Here is an 18239-nt window from a genome sequence, read left to right on the forward strand (position 1 = left end):
ATAAATATTTTTTCTATTTGCCTAAGAAAAATTTTCTTTGCCTACCTGGGAACAAAAGAGAATTGGGGCAGCATCCAGTGACTACAGGGATTGGTTAGATGTGGTTAATTTTGTTGCATTATACCTGGAGAAAAATATTCTTCCTGGTTTTTTCCTGGTGTATGTTTATGCTGTTTTTATTTATAGTTTGCACTTGATCAGATCAGTTTTAGTACTTTGTTCTTTTGTCACTTGAGAACAAAGGTCTATGACAGATTTAGGATTTAGAATAAGTCAAACATGTCAGCTGGGAAGTAAAATATACTTCAGTTTTTATAAAAAAATTAGTAATTCTTTTGGAATTAACTTTTGAACAAATAGCGTATTGTCTTCCCAATATTGAATAATCTATATTAGTAAAGTACAGATGATCGTATTAGCAATAGCAATAATAATAATATTAGTATTAGTTAATGTTTATATCCCATAGTAATCAAACTGTCAAAGCAAGTTTTGATGGTTTTAGTTCTCCACATAGTGAATAAAATCAGTGACTTGGGTAAGGTTTTCTAGAAGCAGAGTCTGAGACAATGATTTGGATGTTTATTGAGAAAACACACATTAGGAAAATCCTTAGGGAAGCAGGGGAAGGGAAAGGATAGAGCTGAGTGAGGATTTCTCAGGTGAGGTCCAACTGCAGCCGGAACCACTGGGAGAAGGGTCCAGAGCATAAATCACAAGCAGGGTCATCTCTCTTTCTGGCAATTGTGGCAGTGTTTCAGCCATGTCCAGCATCGATGAGGGAAAGGATTTCTGCTGGAGGATGGTGCTAGCTATAAATCTATTACTAATAAACTTATCTAATCAATAAACACAAGAGTCAATACTCTTTTCAAATGGAAGGGGGTGTGGCGAATCAGGCCATACCAGATCTGGCCTGCAACAAGATGGAGGAGCCCACCTTCACCTTTATTTATAGTCCCACAGGTAAAGGGGCCTGGACCTGGAGGGGCTTCTTCTGTGAGGAACAGGATCGGGTGGAGTCAGGGAAGTCATTTGTTGAGAGAATTAGCGTTCCCTCAGGGATGAGCCACCTCTGTACAGGGCCACCTACTCCCTGGCTATTTGAAACAGTGTTCTATGACTTGTCAGTTCCTGGGAGTCAGACCTCTGTATCCCATGGCTCAGCAAGCTTGATGCTGCTAAACATGGATGGCTCCCTACAGCCTTTGGTGACTGCATATCAGTTAGCCATTGGTTATGTGCTGTCAGAAAGAATTGGGGGTGAGAAATGGGAGAGCATAACCTTCCAAATTAGGTGGATCCTATCAGTCATTCTCCAGGAGAGGGAAGCAGCCAACACTTACAGCAGCTTGTGGTGGGTATCCTGGCTTCGTAAAAGTGATCTGGTGGGCACCAACAGTATCCACTACTAATGTGAAGTGAGATTTAATTTCAATTAAGATTATCTGCATGCAGAATCTTCTCTTTGGTGAGATTTTGAAATGTCATTAACAGTTATGACCTATATGTGGACACTCAATGATTGTTGAATTAATATATAGTACATTATCAGGATTCTCAGTTCCTCAGGAGTGCACTATGATATGGGTTGGACTTAAGGAAAGAAATAAGATCATCTCACATGTCTGTTGGAGGCTTAAAGGGACGTGCATTTCTTTTTTTTTCTTTTTCTTTTTTTTTTTTTTGTGGTGCTGGGGATTAAACCCAGGGCCTTGTGCATGCAAGACAAGCACTCTACCAACTAAGCTATATCCCCAGCCCTGGTGCATTTCTTTTAGATCAGAAGGGATGAATCATTCACCTTGTCTTTTTTGAAGCCTATTTCAGCAACATGGAATGTGGCTAATATCGGCTTTTGCATCCTGCATCAGCAATGCATTAAGTTAAATAATTACTTATGTAGCCATTCCAATGGAATCCATATAGAATTTTGCGCATCTCATGATCTGCCAAAATAAAATACTTTACCTCCTCAGACTGACCAGCCTCTTGCCAATTCCCTCCTCTCTATGGGAGCAGAGTTAGTGCTTTTAAGGTAATAGTCTCCCAATTGTGTGTTCTGATCCCCTATGGAAGGTGATTTCCCTATGGTAAACCATATGGTAAACCTAGATGGTGCAGGTTGGTACATCTTTTATTTAGCTCTTAATTCAGCAGAACGGCCTGTGTGTTTTAGCCACCACATGTGCATGTGCATGCTTGAATTGACTTGCCATTTGATGCTTCTGTAGGAATGCAAGACTTCAATTACCTGAGCAGCAACTGTTTTGAGATCACTGTGGAACTTAGCTGTGAAAAGTTCCCACCTGAGGAGACTCTGAAGAGCTACTGGGAGGATAACAAAAACTCCCTCATTAGCTACCTTGAGCAGGTAAGCATAGTGTCCAGCATCAAATGAAAGATTTAGGAGCATTTAGACATGGGGGGTAATGATCTTGTAGGAGGAGTGCCCAGGGAGATCTGTGTGGCTAAGGTGCAGGTGTCAGGAGGTTCAGTTAGGCTTTCACCTGTCATAGACTTTGTGGATCATCACTGTTCACTGAGAACTGACCACACTGGAAAGTTGTGGAGAAATGAGGCAGAATCTTGCAGGTGAGGGAAATCCTAAAAGCATCTCTCAGCCTGACCTCAGTGGCTCTGTGAGGCACCCTAGGTAGGGCCAGGACAAACTTAGGGTGCAAAACATAAGGAAGAATTCACTCTCAGGGTCACACGAGTATGAGATCAGGCCCTGAGAACGTCTCCCTCTGGTGCCTCACTTTTCTTACCCTAGACTCAGCTAGATCCCGGGTAACAACATTACATATTTATCAAGCATTTACTATTTAGCTGTATTGCTATACATGTAGTGCTTTACACATAATAATTATGTGCTTAATCCTCACAACAACCCTGAGAAGGAGTTTATATTACCACCACCATCACCACCATCACTACCATCATCTGTGAATTAAACACAAAATCAGAGACTCAGAGAAGTCTAGTAGCTTTCCTGGAGTTATTCAGTTAGAATTTGAATTCAGGTTGTGTGGCTGTGGAATCTTCATACTATATCACCTCTCATGATGTAATCCTGGATCTGTACCACAATCATTATGTAATCATTCCAGGAGGGTCTGTGTAGAATTTTGGGGATCTCATAATCTGCCAAAATAAAATACCTCACCTACTCAGAATGGTCACCCCTTGCCAACTCCCTCCCTTCTGTGGTATGGTAGGCATTGGCATTGGGGCAGTCATGGTGAAAGACCTAAAGGCTTGGTTCATTGCCTGCAATGCCTTGACTGTCTTTAAATTCCATTCTGTGTGTGGTCATGTACGCCTAAAGTCAAGTTGAGTGATGTGATTTTACTTGCCAGCAGATATTCCAGATTAATCTGTTAAAGCAATTTGGCATAAACAAATGCTTTGAAATAAATAAATAAATATATGTGTGTATATACATATAGTGTACTTATGTAGTGTATAATATGTACTTATATAGTGTATATGTAGTGTATACATATTGTATACATCTCATGTATATATATTGTGTATATATATGCTACACACACACACAACACACATATAAGACCAGTTTTTTTTTTTTTTTGGAAGTAAAATCAGCTTAAGAATTGTTTTATGTATGTCAAATATCATACAATGCCTTACCAAGGGACTACTATGGAATAGATCAACTGATCATGGGGCCTGATTAAAGAACAACTGTTCCACAGGACTTTTTTAACTAATGGATTCCAGTTGCATATTAGCATAATTTTTTTTTTGCCACAAAACTAAGAATGATTAACCATATTAACCCTAGAATAATCAGTGGGAATTGCTATAGAATTTCTTCTTTTAGGAGAGCTCTTTTTAACTGGATCCTACAAGAGCAAAGTTAACTGAAGAAATGGTTAGAGGAAGGAAGATGGGGATATTTGGTGTGTTCTCCTCTTAGATATCAAATAATATCTCCTTAATATGGTGCTTTACATTTTACTCACATATTATTTCCACAACAATGTTTTGAGCTTTTTATATTCCTGGCACTATGTTAGGCACTGGGGCTAGTGGCCACTCTCTATAAGACTTTGCATTAGTGGGGTCAGAAGCATGAATATCTAATCATAAGGGAAAATAAAGATTAACTACTGGAAACAATGGCAGGACACAGAAGATTCCCTCACCTAGTCCTGGGAATTCAGAATAGGTTTCTTAGAGTTGTAAACAGGATTTACTATAGTTGGTGTCAATAAGATCATCACCCTTATCAACAACTAAAATTGCTTAAGTTGTTTCAGTTCTTGAGAAAATAAATACAATATAACACAAAATAAACCACAAAATCATGCCAGCAGGAGGGAGGATAATATTTGTCATTATGGTGGTGGCTATGCATGCATCCAATTCATCCCATATAGAAATAAGTTGAGAAGAAGTGGGATGAAATTACACAGTCCTGCTTTAAGGTACTTGGAATGAGAATTTGCTCTGTCCACAGATTGGTGAGATCAGTCTAGGTGTGACATCATGTTCGGGTGCTGGCTGTGTAGATGCAGTGGAATGGCGTTTATAACGAGAGCTCCTGCAGCTGCTTGCATCGAGGATACTGCAGTTCAGGAGATCAAAGTCTGATGAAAGATCACTAGACAGTCAGAAGTCCTGCTTTGTGCCTGTTTTCTTGATAGTGGTGGTGATTAGTAATTGAACATCTGGTCCTAAAATCTAAGAAAGATTAGTTTATAACTCAGGGAAAATAGGTAATTTGGATATCTAATTCTGTAATGGCTGGGAGGAAATTTCAAAGGAATGTTTGTAGAAACTAGAAGTGTAAGGCTAATTAGGGTAAATAGTTTGCTAAGAAGAGCTTCCCATTCAATAGTTTTCGAATAAGCTGATTCTCAAAATTCTCAGAGCATTGTTCCTGGGCCCTCACATCAGAATCCTCTAAGGTTCCTGAGTTTCCTGTCCTATGAATCGTACCCTCTGGAAAAAAGGAAATAAGAAGATGCTTAATATAAAACATATTTTTAGGCCATTTCTAATATGTGATTTTTGGTTGTTCTTGACCTCCACAGATACACCGAGGAGTTAAAGGATTTGTCCGAGACCTTCAGGGTAATCCAATTGCCAATGCAACCATCTCTGTGGAAGGAATAGACCATGATATTACATCTGGTGGGTGTTCTTTGCCGTGACCTAGCATTGTGTACCACAGAATAATTTTTTATCATCATAATTATAATTCTTATACTATAAGCCAAACAATGAACTGCCTCGTATCTCTTGACGTGGTCTCTGTCCAGCTTTGACCTAGGCAGGCTGTGAAATTCTAGCAGGTCAGGTAGAGTGAAATTCTGCTGCGTGTAAAAATCTGAGTGCAGCAGGTGGCGCCCTGTCCCCAGCTGTCACCCAGAGCTGGGAGGTGGTGCTGTCCACTGCCTGGGGTTTGCAGTTGTTCAGAAGAAAATGAACTCGCTGGAGTTCAGCCACGAGTGGTTTTTCTAAGGAGCTGAGAGTTGGCAGACTGTGGGAGAGAGCGAAGAGTAGAAGACAAGGTAACTCCCAGCATCTTGTGTGTCTCACACATTTCTTTGTTTAATCCTCAAAATAAATCTAGAGTTCCTCAGGATGATACAGGATATTATAGAATTGAGGTGTGATGTTACTTCCTTCTAGGTTTAAAGCCCCCTTTTCATCTTCTCAGTTTGGAGAATATGGTGTATTTCCCCAGAAAACCTACCTCCTCCTGTTAAATATTTACTCAGTCATTTTAGTTTAACGGTTACTTATTGGGATCTTTTAAATGATAACAACAATATTTTTCTAGCCATAAACTTTTAATACTATTTACAGACCTTATAATGAAATAACCCTTGATTTATTTTCCAAAGCACTGTATATCATTACTTCTTTCCTAACCTTCACTTTTGTAGCTTGGATATATTTTTAATTTTTACCTTCGACATTTGTCCTCTAAAACTCCATTTATTCATTCATTCGACAAATACTTATCAACATCGCACTAAGTACCAGCCTGCCTTCCCCACCGGTGCTCCAGAATCTGTGCCAAGAGGCCACCTCCCCTATCTCCCCTTAATCCCCAGGGAGGGTGGAACTGAGGCATGGATACCTCTGGTCACAGGAAACCTGCTTTCTCTGTTAACCCCAGTGTGCTATGTAAATACCACTTTACATTTACATTCTCTGCATTCCATAATGTAAAAAGTTGAGGAAAATCTAAAAGTCGAGGGAATAACTCAGTGAAATGGAATGATTTCTGAGGGTTCTCGGACTCTGCAGCTTTTTGAGGGCAGGGGAATAAGAAGGAACTAACAATGAAGTCGAAGACAGAAATACAAAGAAGTGTGTTGTCTTGGAAGCTTAGATGTGTTTCAAGAGGGAGGGAGTAATAAAAAGTGTCAATCAAGTGAGATGACTCTTGTGAATGAATGAATAGATTTAGCAGTATGGAGGATCTTGACAAAATCTGTTTCAGGGGAGTAAGTGGAAGGAGCCTGATTAGAGTAGGTCCAAGAGAGAAGAGGAAGAGAGACTTTAGTGACAGAGAATGCTCAACAATCTTTCTATAAGTTTTGCTATGAGCATCAAAGATAAATGTGGCACTAGCTGAAAGGAGATGGACTTAGAGGTAGATTGGAAGATATAGGGATGGGGGCTTAATTTTTTTTCCCCCGACTATCTATTTTCACAGTGAATTAAGATGTAAAGTGCCAACTGAGAGTGAGGATGATGAGAATGTGTTAGAGGCTCAAGGAAAAGGGGCAAGTATGAATTAATCACTAGAACCTTGTTACTCAAAGTGTGGTCCTTTCTAGCAGCTTCAGCATCACTCTGGAGGGTTAGAAATGCAGAATCTCATGCCTCACCCCAGAGCTAGCGAATCAGACTGTGCATTTTACCAAGTTTCCTGGGTTATTGATATGCACCTATGTCTTGAGACCAAAAGTTTGGTCCTTGCCTCTGTTGCTGATCCAAGAAAGAGGACAACGTTTTGAAAAAAAAGAAAAAAAGAAAAAGAGGTTTCACTGGTTAGTTTGCAAATGAGAAATGCAGGGGACTCCTGTCTCAGAGGTCATGATTCTAACTGTCAGGGGAAAGAGTGGGCTTTAAAGAGTGGATGCAAAGGTTAAACTCCAGGCGTGCCTATCAGGAGTCATAATTCATGTCCAAATGGTAACCTTGAGAGAGAGAGAGCCATTTCTTTGATCCATTGGTACCATCTCCCAAGTCTTGATTTCTTCATTTCTGTAGTCAGTGAGACAAAGGGAAGAAAACTTGACCTAGGATGGGCAGAAACTTGCTTCTTCTGAGGTTAGGGATGAGAAGAGGAAAAAGAGGAAGGAAAAAAGAATGTTAGCTTTAGAATAAGCCTCCAGTAGTTGAGCAGGAAGGTTTATATTTAAAGCCTGAAGTGGACCCCTGTTATAGTTCCAGAATCACTGGTTTAGGAAAATGGGAGATTGAATGGGTCAGGGAAATGGAGAAGAAATATACTATGACTACCTAAGGCTGGTGTTTAGAAAGTGGAGAAATATCACCATAGGTGTGTGTACAGCCATGTGGAGGTAGGGAGTTGGAAATTATCCAAGGTTGGTGGTTGCCTGTCGTGTATAGCCAAGGGAGAAAAGCGAGTGACGTGAAGTCGTGTGATAAGATGTTGGGCCATGGAACTCAGGGGGAAGGAGCCCAGGGGAGTGAAGGAGACTAGATCACAATTTTGCTTTAAGAATTCTCTGGAGGACTTGTTGATAACATGGTTCCTGGAAGGTGCTCCGGGCAGACAGATTCTTCTGAATCTTTAGAAATCTAAATGTTTTTGCTTGGCTGGGCACAGTGGCTCATGTTTGCAATCCCAGCAGCTGGGGAGGCTGATGCAGGAGGATCACAAATTCAAAGCCAGCCTCAGCAAGTCCCTAAACAACTTAGGGAGACTGTGTCTTAAAGTAAAATATAAAAAAAGGGCTGGGGATGTGGCTGAATGGTTAAGTGCCCCTGGGTTCAATCCCCAGTACCAAAAAAAAAAAAAAAAAAAAAAAAAAAAAGAATAATAAAAAGTTAAAAAGTAAAGGTTTATTTCACAGATCATTTTTAAAATTTTGGATTAATTAATTAATTAATTAATTTTGGATTTATAAATTATTTTTATTGGCACATTATAATTATAGTGGGATTAATTGTGACATATTTGTATGTGCACATAACATAATTTGGTACATTTCATTCCTTGATATCTCCTCCCTCCCCTGACTTTCCTTTACTGGTCTACAGGTCTCCCTCCTATGGAAATCTAAATTTCTGACACTGCCCGTGGGATTTTGATGAGACTACCTTTGTGAAACAGTGATCTAGATTCTTAGACCATCACATCTTTTCCTGGAAAGAATCAAATCATGGTGTCCAGATGCTCTGATCCCCTTGCTTGGGGACTTTGTATGTTTTTTATCTGTGTGATTCCTGACATGAGTAGAAAATTCATGATCTTAGAAGATTTATTAGACAATTTAGCATTAAGGTCTTTAAAGCAGTTCTGAGAAATGAGGCATGTAGGGAGAGCTTCATACCTCCTTCTATAGAATTTCATCTCATTGCCCATGTATCTATTTTAAAAATGGGGACTCAAAGAAGTTGAACTGGACTGTAGTGAAGATTCCTTGGATGGCGTAATTATGCATTTTGCCTGCCTTTTGGTTTGATGTTCTGTTTATCCTACAGCAAAGGATGGTGATTACTGGAGACTGCTTGTACCTGGAAACTATAAACTTACAGCCTCAGCTCCTGGCTATCTAGCAATAACAAAGAAAGTGGCAGTTCCTTATAGCCCTGCTGTTGGGGTAAGTAATCATAATAATAACTAAGGTCTATAATTAAAATTAAGCTAGTAAGAATCTAGCACTTACCATTGTCCAGCATATTTAAGCAACATATTTAATTTTTACAATAGCCCTGTGAGGTAAGTTCCATCATTATTATGACCACTTAACAGATGAGGAAACTGAGGCCTAAAAAAGTTAAGTGATTTGCCCAAGATCTAATTGAATGATTTAATACCATTCAGTGTGAAAATCTATTATCATTTCTCAGTTTTTGAAAAGATTCTTAAGAAAATGGAATAACTTAAAAGTGTTAAATTTTTTATGTGCTAACTTTTCAATCTTAATGGAATCCTGTTTCTCTTATTGTTTTATCTCTAGCACCTAGCACAGTGCCTTACTTAATAAGTATTTGAAAAAAATGTGATAGTTGCAAGATAATTTTAGGCATTAACTGACATGTATTAAGAACATACTATGAACTTCTATTCTTTGCCCCCACTGTCTATTGTGAGTCAGCATCTGCATATCAGAGAGAACATTTGGCCTTTGGGTTTTTTGGGATTGGCTTATTTCACTTAGTGTGATATTCTCCAGTTTCATCCACTTACTGGCAAATGCCATGGTTTTATTCTTATTTATGACTGATTAATATTCCATTGTGTATATATGTCAAATTTTTTTTATCCATACATCTGTTGAAGGACACCTAGGTTGGTTCCATAGCTTAGCTATTGTGAATTGAGCTGGTATAAACATTGATGTGGCTATGTCACTTAGTATGCTGTTTTTAAGTCCTTTGGGTCTATACGGAGGATGGGATAACTAGATCAAATGGTGGTTTCATTCCATGTTTTCTGAGGAATTTCCATACCTTTTTCGATAATGATTGCACCAATTTGCAGTCCCACCAGCAATGTTTGAGTGTACCTTTTCCCCCACATCCTCACCGACATTTATTGTTACTTATATTCTTGATAACTGCTGTTCTGACTGGAGTGAGATTAAATCTCAGTGTAGTTTTGATTTGCATTTCTCTAATTGCTAGAGATGTTGATCATCTTTTCATTTATTTGTTGACCATATTTCTTCTTCTGTGAAGTGCCTGCTCAGTTCCTTTACCCATTTATTGATTGGGTTATTTGTTTTATTTTGTTGTTTTTTGAGTTCTTTATGTAGACTAGAGATTAATGCTCTATCTGAGGTGCAGGTGGCAAAGAATAGAAGTTCATTGCATTAGATAAAGGGGAATGAAGGGAAGGGAGGCGGGATGGGAATAGGAAAGACAGTAGAATGAATGGGACATAACTGTCCTATGATCACTATGAATACAACAACCAGTGTAACTGCACATCATGTACAACCACAAAAATGGGAAGGTATACTCCATGTATATATAATACATCAAAATATACTCTATAGTCAGGTATATCTAAAAAGAACAAATAAAAAAATACTATGAGCTAAGCACTGTCAAAAACTATGTCTTATTTAATAGAACTAATTAATTTTGTTAAGAAGATGATGGTGATAGTGCCAACATTTCTAGAGCTGAATTTGACTAATGTCTTTATTAAGACCATAGGGTGGCCTACAGTATTTCCAATCAAAAGGTTTACTTGAGAAAAATATATTTTAGTTATTCACCCAAAGTTTGGAGTACAAATGCTTTGTTTTTGCAAACAAAATATCTTGAGTGTTTCAACTGGTGTTTTGGTTTTGATTATGTGTATGTGTATATCTGGCTGTATGAGCATTAAAATCATGAAGCTAATTTGGGTTACTGAAATCTGGAAAAAAAATAAACGAGGAACAGGTTGTAAAACATGAAACTATGATGCTCCTTAGTCTTTCTAACAGGCTGAAGTACAAGGAGGTAGTGAATACATAATCCCATTCCAAAACATCCAGGGTTCCAGTGACCACGTCAAGGAACTCTCAGCTACTGGAATGGGAGACTGAGGAGGACTGGGTTGGGGGTGCACATTTAGACTCTCCCTTTGTGCAGGAGTATGTGGATTCCCCATGGACCTGATGAAGCCCCCCACATCACAAGGAGAGTGGTGTGGAGATGTGTGCTTCTGTCAGTTTCCTTAACAAGTTCACGATTCTGGAAAGCAGGACCTGGTGGACCGTGACACCTGTCCACTGAACTGCGTTCTGTGTTCCCCCTCCTATCAGGAGAAAGTTCACCGCTGACACAAGGGGCTCCCTGAATAATCAAAGGCATCAAATTCACTATAGTTACATCTTTTTATGAGTGGAAGAGGCTGGGGAGGGGACTTTGTTGAACTATATCTGTCTTTAATGCTATTAGATCAAAGCACAATTGAAACGTAATGGCTTTTGATTTTTTTCCTCCTGAAAGTATATTTTGTTTAAGCAAGATTTTTAAGGGTCTACTTTAATGCAGGTGGCTGGATCGAGTGCATTCTATAAACTCTAAAACTGCTCTGATTGTTTTTATTTCAATTTTTAAAAATATGCAGTTTGATAACAATATGTTACTGATTTTTCTTCTTTAGGTTGATTTTGAACTGGAGTCATTTTCTGAAAGGAAAGAAGAAGAGAAAGAAGAATTGATGGAATGGTGGAAAATGATGTCGGAAACTTTAAACTTTTAAAAAAGGCTTCAGATTAGCTGCTTTTAATCTATCATATAATGTAGTATGGTGTAATGTGGCCATTTTATTTTAGATTTTGTGCAGGTTAATATTTAACATTGATTTATTTTTTAATCATTTAAATATTAATCAATATTACTTAAATAGACTCTTAGGTAAACATATAAGAACCTAATCTATTTCATCCTCATATATATAGCATTCATTTCCCTGCATATATTACACAAAGGACTATAGAAGAGATTGAAGTAATCTTACCATTTTTAGGCTTAAATGCATTATTCCAGATGTTATTTACAGTACAGAACTTTTGGGGTAATTCTAGCTTTTAAAAATTAGTGATGTTCTTTAATGTAATTGGTGACAATGCCACATAATGACTGCCACTGAGAAAGTCAACAGATAAAGCTTGGAGTTGTGAGCACTCTATTGCAAGAATTAAATAGTTCAGTATAAATTGTCATTTGTCTCTTGTGCTGACTAGCTATATAAGCATGATCCTATTAATGCATTTTGATGGAAAGAAAATGTATGTTTACTGAGAGGTTTTATGAACAGGATGAAAATTGACTTTGCTTGTACTTGTAGGGGCAATATTGTTATATTGTTCAGCCTGTTACTACTATTTCAGAGTTTAGAGTTTTCTCTTGGTTGTAGATTGGCTCATAATTGCTTTGTGAATGAATAAAGGTTAAAAAACACCTCCATGGTGTGCATCTTAATTCTCTATGATTTTTGGTCAAAAGTTGTGGTCTCATGATGAAAACAGATACTTGTTTGAGTGTGTCTTCTCATTTGTAAGGTATTCCCTTGAGAGTGTCTTCTCATTTGTTTATCTTCTGCATTTTAAAATTTATTGACTGCAATATGCCAAGCAGTGTGCAGGCTGCATTGCTGTGTTGGATGAAAGATTCTGATTCCATGGATCTTCTTGGGGACAAGGACTGTAAATAACATAAATACAAATTAATATGTAATTATGCATTATGATGAATAAAGTGAAAAAAAAGAATAGGATGTGGAGAGAAAGGATGAGAGGATGACTTAAACTGGACTGGATGAGGATGGTTAGGAATTTTAAAAAAAATACGCATAAAGCCTAGTCCTAAAATGTGAGTGGGTAAGAGTGGTATAGAGTGACCAAGTATAAGAATGTGTGTGTGCCAAAGATCCAAACAACCCAATTAATGGGCAAACATATGGAACAGACACTTCTCAAAAGAAGACATACAAATGACCAACAAATATATGAAAAAAATTCAACATCATTATCAACTAGGAAAATGCAAATCAAAACTACACAGACTTCATCTCACACCAGACAGAATGGCAGCAATCAAGAATACAAATACTAATAAATGGTAGGTGTGAAAAAAAGGAAGTTTTACACTGTTGATAGGACTGTAAATTAGTACAATTACTATGGAAATCAGTATGGAGGCTTCTCAAAAGACTAGGCATGGAACCACAATATGACCTAGCTATATCATTCCTCAGTATTTATCCTGAAGAATTAAAGTCATCATACTACAGCGATGCATGCACACCCATGTTTATAGCAGCACAATTTGCAATAGCCAAACTATGGAACCAGCCTAGGTATCCATCAATGGATGACTGAATAAAGAAAATGTGATTTATATACACAATGGGATTTTTTTCAGCTATAAAGAAAAATGAAAATATGTCATTTGCAGGAAAAGGGATGGAACTAGAGGTTATTGTGTTAAGTGAAATAAGTCAAACTCAGAAGGTCAAGGGTCATATGTTTTCTCTCATATGTGGAAGCTAGAGAGGAAAAACGAAAAGAAAGAAGGGGGTGGAACTCATGAAAATCAAGGGGAGATCAGTAGAGGAAAGGGAACAAGGGGTGGGAGGAGAGGTGGAAGGGGGAAGTGCTGAGGAGTGACATTAGCCAAATTATATTGCTATATTTTGTGCATGTACAAATAGTTGACAACAAATGCCATCATTATGTATAACTAAAAAAAGTATGTGTGTGTGTGTATGTGTGTGTGTGTGTAAGAGAGAGAGAGAGAGAGAGAGAGAGAGAGAGAGAGAGAGAGAGAGAGAGAGAGAGTATGTAGTGGTGGTGGTGATGGTATGGTTGATCAATGCTCCAGGTAAAAGTTTTGTTAAAATAGTGTCAACTGCTGTAATAATAATCTCCTGAATACATAGTGGCTTAGACACAACTGAAGTGTGTTTTTTGTTTAGATAACTGTTACAAATGCCTCAAAGTATTGTGGGAGGAAAGATCTGGCAGAAGACAAAGACGAGGTAGCTTTTCTCCATACAGTCTGTAACCTTTGTGTTTATATGTGTGTGTGTGTGTGTGTGTGTGTGTGTGTGTGTGTGTAGGTAAATGGGGATTGAACGTGGGGGTGGTCTACCACTGATTCACATCCCCAACCCCTTTTACTTATATTTTGAGACAAATCTTCGAGGCTGCACTCACGTTGGCAATCCTCTTGCCTTAGCCTCCCCAGTTGTTGGGGTTACAGGTGTGCACCACCACACCTGGCTTCTGGGACCCATTCTGACAGATGATCTGCCACCCCCTCACCTGTGTGCATCAGTGTGACACTAGTGGCCACTCCATGCAGCCTGTGGGAAAGGGGAAAGAGCATGGAGGAGCACAGGGGGAATGTTCTCATCAGCAGGGTTGGAAATGGTGTACAGTACTCGTACTCACATCCCACTGCCTAGACTTGGATTCCTGGCCATGACGCCTGCAAGGGAGTCTGGGAAGCGTTGTCTACCTGTGTCTCTGGGTAGGTGAGGCTAGTGGACTTTGGGGACATCTAAGTGTCTCTGCCAGAGGGAAGGAACAGCAGGCACAAAAGCCTTGAGGGAGGAAAGATCATAACTTGTCGGAGGCTTTTAGGAAAAGAAAGCTTGGAGGAGAGAGTTTGAGAGGTGGGAAATAGAGCCCAAGAAGCAGACAGGAACAAAACCATGCAGGGTCTCACAGACCAGATTTGAGGGTTTAGGATTTTGTTTTTAGAACCGCTGAATGTTTGTGAGTCTGGAAGGAACATGATCTACTTTATGCATCAAAGATTATTCTGGCTTCTGTATAGAGAGTAGAGGAAAGAGTAGAGACCTGGTAGGTTGCAGGTGTCCAAAAGAGGGGTGATTTGGATCAGGTCGTGACAGTAGAGATGAGAAGTAGGTGGTTTTCTGACATATTTCAAAGGAAAATTGACAGGTCTTGGTGAGGACATGAATGTGGGTGCGGAGGGAGAGGCAGTTTTCAAAGATGACTTTGTGTTTCTAATTTGAGCAACTGGATGCATCGTGGAAGGTGAGAAGAAAATTGCTTCAGTATAGGAAATGCTAACTTTGAGGTGCCTTTGCTTGTGTGGTAGACAGAGGTGCTGAGTGGGTGGTTGGGTTTTCTCCCTGTGAAGCTCTAAAAAAAAAATTGGGGACTGGGGATAGAGGTTTGGATATATTGGGATATAGACAAGCTGGCCAGTTTTTCATCCAAACGGGGGCACTTTTGAGAATGAAAAGGACACATTAATTATGTCATGGGAGTAGGTATTATCCAGAGCTATCTGGGACACATTTGGGAATAGTCACTTACATATGGGTGATCTTAAAGTCATGGAAACGTATAAAATGTCCTAGGAGTAGCCTGTTGAGTGAGAAGAAATATAAGGTCTGGACTGAGCTTTGAAGAACTTCAAATTTTTCTTTTGGTAGTTTACATATGATAGGCTCTTTTTGACTATGTTATAGTAAGAGGCACCCCCAAGTCTCAGTGTTATAACCTTAACAATAATTTATATTTTGTGAACTCTGTAGGTTCATGTAGCTGTCCAGGAAATTTGTCCTGCTAGGTGATATAGAGTGTTTCTACCTTGTAGCTCTGCCATCTCATTCGATCTCTTGTCTTGGTCATAGCAATTGATGAATGGAGTCACTCCTGCCCACAGCTCATTGGCCAGAACTAGTCACAGTTTTGCTTAACAACAATGTTTGGTGAAGCACAACATCACTGCTGTGGTTCCCCTCCTGGTTGCCAACACAACTTTCTTCCTCTTTCCCAAATACAGGATTTATTCCACAAGGGAGGCAATTTAAAATCAAATCAAATTATGATTTTTGTATCTCTGAGTGATGCCATGGTAGTCTTTATATCAGGTCTCATGTGGCCACCCCTGCCTCCGAGACCTAGGAACTAAATAGGCTATATGTACTCCTCGCATCCAGCACATGGTAGTAGAAGCAATTCTCCCTTTTGAAGTGGTGAAGAATAGGAGGCACATACACTCCCCAGTCTGTAGAAACTCTGAAATCTTCCTGAGCAGATGTTTTATAAGCTCTCTGTTTTGGGAGTGGAAATCATTCCTGGTATCAGAATCAATTCTACCCTCTGGGAAGAGCTTCCTTATTGTTTTCTATGGCCAACACTTCACTCTGGAACTTGCTCTCATCCACTCAGGACTCAGGTTGTTGGAGGCCCCGCCCTGCATAGCTGAGGAGGTGGGGCACCCCCTCCCCCAGTCACTGCAGGGGGAACAAGAGAGTTGGTCACTCTCTTACTATACGCTGGTGTTACCTAATGAGGGTCATCTGAGAGCTGTTGGAGAGAAATCCCTTTCCCCTGGTTTCATGTTCCTTTGTTGAAGAAGCTCCTTCCTGCTCAGCGTTCAGTTACCTGATCATTAGGTGATGACAGGTGTGCAAATCAGGTGGCATGAATCTGCGGAAGGAGTGGAAACTTTCCCTTTTCCTTCCCAGAGGCAGCTCCAGCCTTTCCCTTGGGTGCTGAGGTAGGCTTGGGTGTGCGTTGGGATGGGAAGGGAGTTGATATCTAACATCATTTCCTCCAATAATTTGTCAATAATAAAGTGGACAGTTTAACCAGCCTATTGGGCTCCAATTAAATTTATTTTTCAACTGGTTCTGGCAACAGGAATAGGAGAAATGGATATCTTATGTTGAATTCTTAAGTTTTTTAAAGAGGTATAATACTTTAATATCATAGATGTGGCTTTTAAATTTTTTCCCCCAAAACAAAGACCAGCATCTCTCTCATTTGAATACTGTACCTCTCTTAATATAGAGCAAGCTGATAGTGACATTTTTTGGAATTTATGTTACCATGTTGCTTCGTATAAAGACAGCATAAGTGAAAACTGCATTAAAATTTTTGATGTGCTTTTGTGACTGAAGGGCAAGGACAGGGAGGATATGAAGTTCAGGGTTAAACAGATGTGGGTTATGAACAGCAGAGTCAAATTGTTTTAGGCAACGAAAATCTAAAAGGGAGGGGCCTGGATAGCTGATTTTAACGAAATAACACATTTTGAACTTTGCTTCGTTCCCCTCTTTCTCATTGACACAGAAAACCAGACACATAGTATGGAAGGAATGGCTAACCTTAACTCATATTTTGATGGCCAATTCTTCACATAAACAAAGATAAACATTATTTGCAGAGAGGGAACTCTGAACTTGGATATTCATATTTTATTTATACAGACAACCTCTGAAAGCTTTCCATGATTTGGTGTTGTGGGAGGCTGAAAAAGCCATCATCTCTTCCAACGTATTACTCAACTTCCTTTCACAGAATTCTCATGGGGATTGTCTTCTGTGGTTACGATTGGATGGCATTTGGAGTTTCTGCCTCAAAAATGTCAAGATAGAATAGACCCAGGCTTTTACGTCTCACCTTGTATATATATATCACATCCTGGTTTTGTTATTAAAATAAACATCATTCTAAGTACTTATCCATGCTCTGATTCTTTACACTTTTTCTTTGTGTTCCCCTTCCTTCCACCCATCCATCCTTTCCTTCTTCCTGCCCCCTCACCACTGCTAGAGAGGATGACCTTATGAATCAGCTCAATCATACTTGAGTTTATAGGGTAGTATATAATTCTAGTTTTATGTTATTAATTTAAATCACTGCAAAATTCCCCAAGAATCAGTGTTTTAAGCCATAAAGAAAGATGAAATTATGGTATTTGCCCGTGAATGGATGGAACTGGAGACTATGATGCTGAGTGAATAAGCCAATCCCCCAAATCCAAAGGTCAAATGTTCTCTCTGATATGCAGATGCTAACACACAATGGATAGGGGAAGAATAGAAATTCATTGGATTAGATAAAGGGGAATGAAGGGAAGGGAGGGGGAATGGGAATAGGAAAGACATAACTTGAGAATTGGACGTAACTTTCCTAGGTTCACATATGAATACACAACCAGTGTAACTCCACTTCATGTACAACCACAAGAATGGGAAGTTCAAAATACACTTACTTTCATATACACCATAAAAGAATGAATAAAAAAAAAATAAAAACTAGGGCGAGCCTGGCATGGTGGTACATGCCTGTAACCCCAGTGGCTCGGGAGGCTGAGGCTTAGCTGGGCTAAGGTCATCAGTGCCATCCAACCTCGTACAGAATATGGCCTGTAATGATGACTCAGAAGAGAAAAATTACCTTGATGAAGCTTAATGTAAATTTTAGCAGAATGCTGTAGTTTCCTCTCCCTCTTCTTGGTGTTAGGGTATCTTAGCTCTAATAATTCTACCCATTTCCTTTCCCCTTTTCCATTCTTTTCTTTTGAAGATTCGTCCAGCAATTACTAAATGCCTAACTGTTTTAGTCAGTTTTTTTGCTGCTGGGACTAAATGACCTGACTAGCCCAACGGTAGAGGAGGAAGAAGTCTCAATGTATAGACAGTTGGCTCCATTCCTTAGGGTTCCAGGTGAGACAGAAACAACATGGCGGAAGAGTGTGGCAGAGGGAAGTGCCTTACATGGTCG

General features: G+C 39.2%; 1 protein-coding gene across 1 annotated transcript in view; it reads left to right on the forward strand.

Moving 5' to 3' along the window:
- Cpe (carboxypeptidase E) overlaps positions 1-12146 on the forward strand; it is a 101870-nt gene extending 89724 nt beyond the window's left edge. Inside the window, exons 6-9 of the mRNA XM_047551131.1 lie at positions 2235-2374; positions 5064-5163; positions 8722-8840; positions 11345-12146. Coding sequence (XP_047407087.1) covers positions 2235-2374; positions 5064-5163; positions 8722-8840; positions 11345-11443 — 458 coding nt within the window. The 3' untranslated portion in view covers positions 11444-12146. The remainder of the gene's footprint in view (positions 1-2234; positions 2375-5063; positions 5164-8721; positions 8841-11344) is intronic.
- Positions 12147-18239: the final 6093 nt, after the last annotated feature.

The sequence above is a fragment of the Sciurus carolinensis genome, chromosome 4, assembly GCF_902686445.1.
Source record: "Sciurus carolinensis chromosome 4, mSciCar1.2, whole genome shotgun sequence".
NCBI classification, from domain to species: Eukaryota; Metazoa; Chordata; class Mammalia; order Rodentia; family Sciuridae; genus Sciurus; species Sciurus carolinensis.